Source organism: Saccopteryx bilineata, chromosome 3, assembly GCF_036850765.1.
Source record: "Saccopteryx bilineata isolate mSacBil1 chromosome 3, mSacBil1_pri_phased_curated, whole genome shotgun sequence".
Lineage (NCBI taxonomy): Eukaryota > Metazoa > Chordata > Mammalia > Chiroptera > Emballonuridae > Saccopteryx > Saccopteryx bilineata.
In genome coordinates this window covers 303,349,914-303,358,649 of record NC_089492.1, presented here as the reverse complement: position 1 = coordinate 303,358,649, position 8,736 = coordinate 303,349,914, and the positions used below count along the sequence as shown (strand labels likewise).

The 8,736-nt window shown below is 40.3% G+C and overlaps 1 protein-coding gene across 1 annotated transcript in view; it reads right to left on the bottom strand.

Moving 5' to 3' along the window:
- Positions 1 to 2,416: 2,416 nt before the first annotated feature.
- LOC136330152 (zinc finger protein 432-like) overlaps positions 2,417 to 8,736 on the bottom strand; it is a 130,361-nt gene continuing 124,041 nt past the window's right edge. Inside the window, 3 exon segments of the mRNA XM_066266657.1 lie at positions 2,417 to 2,529; positions 4,680 to 4,787; positions 4,790 to 6,517. Coding sequence (XP_066122754.1) covers positions 2,417 to 2,529; positions 4,680 to 4,787; positions 4,790 to 6,517 — 1,949 coding nt within the window.

Here is an 8,736-nt window from a genome sequence, read left to right as displayed (position 1 = left end):
GAGTGTAAGAAAGTACTATAAAGAAGTGTGTGCCAAAAAATTACACAACCTAGGAAAAATGGACAAATTCCTTGAAACATATAATCTTCAAAAATCAATCTGGAAAAATCAGAAAACCTCAATAGACCGATTACAACAAATGAGATTGAAATAGTTATCAAAAAACTCCCAGAAACAAAATCCCTAGACCAGACGGCTTCACAGGCAAATTCTACCAAACATTCAAAGAGAACTAACTTCTATCCTTCTCAAGCTATTTCAAAAACTTCAAGAGGATCGAAAAATTACAAGCTCTTTTTATGAGGTGAGTATAATAATGCTTCAAAAACTAGGCAAAGTCAACAGAAAATAAGAAAACATAGATCAATATCTCTGATGAATTTAGACGCTACAATTCTCAACAAAATATTAGTAAACTGGATCCAACAATATATGAAAAAAATCATACATCATGATCAAGTGGGATTTATTCTATGGAGGCAAGGCTGGTACAACATATGCAAATCAATCAATGTCATTCATCCCATAAACAAAAGGAATGAGAAAAGCCACATAATATCAATATTCAGAAAAAGCATTTGATAAAATCCAGCACTCATTTACGATCAAAATGGGAATCTAGGATACATACCTCAACAAGATAAAGGCCATCTATGACAGACTCACAGTCAACATCATACTCAATGGGAAAAATTAAAAAGCAATCCCCTTAAGGTCTGAACAAGGCAGGGTTTCCCCCATCACCACTCTTATTCAACAAAATTCTGGAAGTCTTAGCCACAGCAACAAGACAAGAAATAAAAGGCATCCAAATTGGAAAAAAAAAGTAAAACTATTATTATTTGCTGATATGATACTGTTCATAGGAAATTCTAAAATCACAGTCACAAAACCTGCTGGACCTGATAAATGAATTCAGCAAGGTGCCAGGATATAAAATTAATACTCAGATATCAGAGGCATTTTTGTACACCAACAATGATCTGTCTGAAAGAAAAATTAAGGAAACTATCCTCTTCACTATTCCAACAAACAGTGAATCCTGGTTGTGGTGCACGTGGAAGTATGTCTTTCTTTTCTTTTTGTTTTTTTGCATTTTTCTGAAGCTGGAAACAGGGAGAGACAGTCAGACAGACTCCTGCATGCGCCCGACCAGGATCCACCCGGCAGGCCCACCATGGGGTGATGCTCTGCCCATCCTGGGCGTCGCCATGTCGCGACCAGAGCCACTCTAGCGCCTGAGGCAGAGGCCACAGAGCCATCCCCAGCGCCCGGGCCATGCCTGCTCCAATGGAGCCCTGGCTGCGGGAGGGGAAGAGAGAGACAGAGAGGAAGGTGCAGCGGAGGGGTGGAGAAGGAAATGGGCGCTTCTCATGTGTGCCCTGCCCGGGAATTGAACCCGGGTCCTCCGCACGCTAGGCCGACGCTCTACCGCTGAGCCAACTGGCCAGGGCGAAGTATGTCTATTATCCCTCCTCTCACTCAAAAAAAAAGTCAAAGAGGAAACTTTCCTAAAAGATTAAAAAATATTTTTTTCTTGAAACACCACTTGATCACGATGAATTACTCAGATTTGTGATGACATCAATTCACACGGATGTAGAAGACTCAACTTTTTGGAAGAGTTGATTTGAACCAAAAGTGAGAACATACGACAAGGAGCAAGACTTCAAATGCCTTAGGAGTCAAAATTTTAATAAGAAGCTTGAACATAAAAAATTAAAATGTTTCCAATATCCAAAACATGAGCTATAAAACTCCCACTATTCCAGGGCTATGGAACCTAAAACTTTCAGACTCCTATGATCTGAAGGCCTGACCTACGGTGTCTCAGTGGATAAAGCATTGACAAGGAAAGCTGAGGTTACACTTTAGAATCCCTGGGCTTGCCCGGTCAAGGCACAGATGGGAGTTGATGCTTCCTGCTCCTCCTGCCCTCCTCTGTATCTCTATCTCTCTCCACACTAAAAATAAAAAAATTTAGAAAGTCCTGAAACACATACACACCTTGTACTCCAGTGTCTTCAAATTCAATCTGAAATTTACCAAACTCTTGTACATTGACACTCCTCAAAGATTAAATTAGATTTAGATTCATTGCTAACTTAGACAAACAGGGTTCATGCAACACACATAGCAATTTTCCATCAACAAGTCTAAATGTAACTGACATGGAGACATTAAGCCTTGACCTTCAAATGTTCAGTTGTTAATCTCTGCAGAGTACACCTTAATCAATAAACACACACTGATGCCTAGATCTTCAGAGACTGAATCCACATAAATCCACAAGTGACAATTTGTATGTATTCCTACTTTACCAAACTCACAGGCCCTTCACAGAGGATCCAGAGAATCCTGCTCAGAAGCCCTCAAGACTCTGAAGCCCCCAAGAGCAGCACCCAGAAACTGAACACTAGTACAAAACTACTTCCAATCCAGAGCTGTGTCCAAATCCTTTTTTGGCTGTTGCTAGAACAACGGAGTAGCCATGTCTCAGGCTCTCTTCTGAAATTCCAAGTTCTGGCCCTAAACAAATTCCAGAATGTCATAGAATGTATTAAAAACTTATTGATGGGTGTGACCATAACATTTGCTATAACTGTCAGGTGCAATAAACAAATGTCTTTGAGGTTCCAAATGACTTTGCTTCCCAAGGAGTGGTCACTAGCACAGAGAAAGTTCTTAAATTATTACAGGCTGGAATATATCCAGGGGCAACATGGCAGGAGATGCATTTTGTCCATCACTTTAGTTAAAAAACAAAAGTTAATACAGATGTTACACAGGAGCAGCAAGGGTGAATCCAGTTTCCATAAGGTCTGATGTTGTCTGTATGTCACAAAGAAATCCAAAGACCGCCTGACCAGGCAGTGGCACAGTGGTTAAAGCATAGGACTGGGATGCAGAGGACCCAGGTTTCAGACCCCAAGCTCACTGGGTTGAGCAAGCGGTCACTTGGTTTGCTGTAGCTCCCACCTCCAGTCAAGGCACATATGAGAAATCAATGGACAACTAAGGAACCGCAACAAAGAATTGATGTTTTTCATCTCTTTTCCTGTCTGTCCGTCTCCGACTCTGTCTCTGAAAAAAAATCTGAAGACCTTTGGGCTTAATGTTAGTTTGAAATTGAGGTCCACTATTAAAACACATGCAGTGCAGTCCTCCTCCTTGGTTTCTCTACTCTCACTACTGCCACACTCACAATACTGGTCACCCAACATGTGCATTTTATTGTGCGAAGGGAAGTCCCACATTAAAAATTTCCCACACCACCTGTGTGCCATAAAATTTACGTTACCCAATAGTATCAAATCCCACAGGCAATGGCTTAGTGCTACACACTGCTTCCAGGTCACTTCAGACGTGAAACAAATCAAGTAGCTCTCCCGGTTACCTACAACTTTTGACCTGGCTTCAAATGGAGGTTCCCACAATCCCTCCTCTTGTTCAATTGATTTCCCAGAGTGACCCACATCACTAAACAGAATCAGGTTCTGCTTTCTTAAAGGGTATCATAAAAATTATAGGTGAACAAGATGAAGTGATATACAGCTCAAGGTCTGGGAGGTCTCAAGCACAGGAGCTTGTCTCCTCATGTGCTTTGGGTACATAACACTTCCAACACTGAGAAGTGTTCACCCACCTAGAAGCTCTATGAAATCCCTCTTCTAGGGATTTTATTTTCTGGTGGCTTTTCAATAGGCACAATTTATTTATGCTATTTCTAGACTCCTGCCCTTCTGGCTGTGTAGTGGAACTTAAAATTCAAATCAAGTCACCTCAGTATAACAAAAGATGTTGATGGTTCTGTTGTCACTTAGGAATTGATAAAGGTGTCAGGAGCTCTGGGCCAGAAACAGGACAGAGAGCCGTATAATGTATTTAGTGTATCTCATTAGGTCATATTGATCATCTCAAAAGGATACCTGCTAAAGGAATTCATTTTTCTAATACTCTATATAAATTATTTACATATGAAAAGAGCTGTGCATCCAAGGGTTAGGATTGGAAAAAAGAATGTTACCATGAATGGAAAGCATGAGGACGTTTTTGCTGGGGGAAAAAAAAAAAAAAAACCCTTTAAAAATTCCTTTTGTCATGATGGTTACAAGAACCTGGTGTTAAGACAGGAAGTACTCTGAGACCAGATAAAGTGCACTGACGACCTAGGGAACACTGCCTCATGATTCCATAAAAGATTTCATATGTAGCTTGAAGCCCCAGTACCTACGGGTAATTATGGATACTCAGAAAGCAGAAGCAGAGACAAACATGAAAAATTCAGGAAGCAAAAAGGAGAATGAAAATGCTAGTTTGAAAGCCCTGGTATGGCTTTACCCGGCATATGAGAAAAAACTGCTAGAAGTTCATGTTTCTGACTCAAGTCTAGCAGTTAATCACTACCTCATTCAAATCACTAAATAAAATCTTTTTAAAAAAAGCTTCATGATAATCACCGCATCTGTACAGCTTCTCTGCATGAGTTTGCATACATGTATATATATAGTAGTCTATATGGGGAAGCCTTTTCCACTTTCACTGCAGAGTAATGGTTTTATTAATAAATGAACTTCCTGCCGAGTGGATCCCAGTCGGACACATGCAGGAGTCTGACTGCCACCCTGTTTCCAGCTACAGAAAAATAACAAAAAAAATAATAATAAATAAATAATTACATAAATAAACTTGCTGATATACAGTAAGAGCACTCTTCTTAGGAAAACCTTTCCCACATACACTGCATACATAGAAATTGTATTCTGTACGAGTCCTTTGATGTACAGTTTGCACTTCACTCTGAAGTCCTTTCCACATTCACTGCACGCATAGCGCTTGTCTTCTGTATGAATAATTTGATGTATAATCAGGTGACTCTTTTCTATAAAGCCATTCCCACATTCACTGCATACATATGGCTTTTCTCCAGTATGAGTCCTTTAATGTCTAGTCAGATTCCTCTTCTCTGGAAACCCGTTTCCACATTCAAGGCATACATACGGCTACTCTCCAGTATGAGTCTTTTGATGTATAATCAGGTGACTCTTCACTGTAAAGCCTTTCCCACATTCACTGCATACATAAGGCTTCTCTCCAGTATGAGTCCTTTGATGTCTAATCAGCTTCCTCTTCTCTGGAAATCCTTTTCCACACTCACTGCATACATAAGGTTTCTCTCCAGTATGAGTCATTTGATGTCTAATCAGATTCCTCTTCACTGAAAGGCCTTTTCCACACTCACTGCATACATATGGCTTCTCTCCAGTATGAGTCCTTTGATGTACAATCAGTTGAATCTTTACTGTAAAACCTTTCCCACATTCACCACATACATAAGGCTTCTCTCCGGTATGAGTCCTTTGGTGTATAATCAGTTGACACTTCACTATAAAACCTTTCCCACATTCACTGCATACATACGGCTTCTCTCCAGTATGAGTCCTTTGATGTATAATCAGCTTCTTCTTCTCTGGAAATCCTTTTCCACAATCACTGCATACATAAGGCTTCTCTCCAGTATGAGTCCTTTGATGTATAATCAGCTTCCTCTTCTCTGGAAATCCTTTTCCACAATCACTGCATACATAAGGCTTCTCTCCAGTATGAATCCTTTGATGTAAAATCAGCTTCCTCTTTTCTGGAAATCCTTTTCCACACTCACTGCATACATAAGGCTTCTCTCCAGTATGAGTCCTTTGATGTCTAATCAGACTCTTCTTCTCTGGAAATCCTTTCCCACACTCACTGCATACATATGGCTTTTCTCCGGTATGAGTCCTTTGATGTATAATCAGTTTACTATTCACTGTAAAGCCTTTTCCACATTCACTGCATACATACAACTTCTCTCTTCTATGAGTTTGCTGATGATTGCTGAGCTGATACTTGTAAATGAAACCTTTCCTACATTCACTACATTTGTAAAGTTTTTCTGCATGAGTTTTTTGATGTATATTCAGCTGTGATTTATTGGTTTTATTATATATATTGTATTCACTCTGATTCAGTCCTGTATGAACTTTCTGACTGGATTTTCTGAAGAAGGCATTCTGACACAGACTGCATTTATAAGATTTATCTCCACGAAAATCAGTGAGCTGAGTCATCTCGACAACAGTTTTCCCACATTCAGTGCATGCGAGGGCTTCCTCTTCGTTGTCATTTCTCTGTTGCTGAGTGACCTGGGACATATTTTCAATTAATTTGGTACTGGGATGCAACCTAATTTTAGTGTAAATTAGTTCATGGTTATGACATGGAATGGATGTCCCATCACAACTGAAGAAATCAGAGTTCTTTAGATTGAAACTATCTGTTTGGTTTTCAAACCTTAATTTTGATTTTAAAGGTTTTCCATATATCTCCAACGTATTGCAGTGTTGCCTCAATATAGACTGGCTTTCCCGTTGATTAACAGTATTTGCAAACATATCATGTTCATAATATTCTTCTCCACTCTTTGCAATGGGTGGACTTTCGAAGGGACTTTGCAAAATCACATTAACTTCCTTAAATTCTAGGAAAGAGAACAGTAAATTATCCTATAATCTTTCATAATCTTAGTTCAAAATTAAAATTTGTTATAACTTTTTGTAAAGTACTCTAGTGATACCCCACGGGTTGTAAAATAAAGAAAACTAACTTAGAGTCATCCACATTCTAGACATAGCCTGTAAACCTCTAAGTTTCCTATGTGATAAAAGTATATTTTGTTTTAAAAAAAACTGTTTCATTTTCATGTTTTTCTGTTATTTTCTTTAGGGTAAGACATGGAAAAATGATCAGGCATATTCCGCATGTGCTCTGACATGGATCCACATGGCAACCACATGTGAATGCGATGCCAAAGTAATTAGCTATTTTTAGTATCTCAGGGAAATGCACACTGACAAAGGCATCCTGAACTCTTAGGCCCATGCTGGAGCAAACTGAGACACTGCCTGAGAAAGGGAAAGAGAGAAGAGAGAAGTAGTCAAGGATGGGGAAGAGAAGCAGATGGTTATTTCTCATGTGTGCTCTGACCAGGAATCAAATCTGGGGTATGCATATGCTGGGGCAACACTATCCACTGTGTCACCAGCCAGGGCCAAAACAATTCCTTTTGATAACTGCTGCGATTATGCTAGTGAAGGGTCTTACTACAGGATTTTAACATATCCCCGAGATGGTACTAGAGAATAGAAATCCCTTCACGTGGCTGTTTTCTTCCTTGGAAAATGTGGCCACCTCACTCATTCAAAAATTCTACAACCAGTCATGGAATCCTAAAAAATCACATAGACAGACCAACTACTGGCATCCATATGGATTCCAAGGCTAAATACAGAACCAACCTGGATGCAAACAGAATACAGAATATGCTAGTCTGATGAGAACACGTAAGACTGCAGAACAGGAAATGTTGGGACACTGTTCTTTGTATTTGGTTTAGTGAAGACAAGATGAATTTGTTTCAGACAGTTAGTTTGTATAACCCTTGTAATTTCCGAAGTGAAATTATCTTTTATTCTCCATAAAAGAACATTTATAAAAACGCTAGGTGTCTGCTGCCGAGGAGACTAAGCAAAAGTTTCTAAATGGCCTCAGGATGCAGCTAGTTACCAGAAGGACCACAGTGTGGAAGGTTTACCTTCAGCCCCACCAACTGTCTTCTAGGACAGAATAGATGGCCTAGAGCAATAAGGTTTATGAAAATCATTTTCATATCTGATCAGCTTTTCAGTTAGCAAATACATCCTTGTGTCTGATGTATGGTTCATCTCAGTTCCATGGACAGAGAAAGGCCTGTATTCAGGAATACTTCAGACTTTGACTTATGTACTTATTCATCTATCTCCCTTTAATATAAATAACTATTAGCATTGCTCTGGAAATTAACTGAATTCAAGGAAGGCTTTTTTAGAACCTCCAACTTATCCAACTGGTCAGAGCACAGGTTTAATGTGGATACAGAAATTGAAATGAAAAGTGAAGACAACGTCTTGTGGAATGGGGAGAGACAAACAGACTCCCGCATGCACCCAACTGGGATCCACCCGGCACGCCCACCAGGGGGCGATGCTCTGCCCCTCCGGGTCACTCTGCCGCGACCAAAGCCACTCTAGTGCCTGGGGCAGAGGCCAAGGAGCCATCCCCAGCGCCCGGGCCATTTTTGCTCCAATGGAGCCTTGGCTGCAGGAGGGGAAGAGAGAGACAGAGAGGAAGGAGGAGGTGGAGAAGCAAACGGGCACTTCTCCTATGTGTCCTGGCCGGGAATCGAACCCGGTTCCCCCGCACGCCAGGCCGACGCTCTACCGCTGAGCCAACCGGCCAGGGCTGAAACTGAATTCTTTTAACTCGTAGGTTCTGACATTAGTTCTAAGTACATAGTATCAGAACTGAATTCATTTCTAGGACACCCAGTTTAGTAACTACCAAGAGGAAGAAACCTGAAGCAAGGAAGTAAAGGCAATCACTCTGAAAAACAGTAAAAAAGATACAATGGAAACCTAAACAGAGGAGGTTGTCAGAAAATATTGGTGGGGCAGAATTAGGTTTACAATTGCTAATATAGGAAATTATAATAATAATATAAAAACAATAAATAATAATGTAAAAATAACACTGGCTGGTTGGCTCGATGTTACATCATCAGCCATGCATGTGAATGTCCTGGGTTCCATTGCAGATCAGGGTACACAGTAGTGTCCATCTGCTTCTCCATCCATCCACCTTCCCCTCTCACTTTGTTCTCTC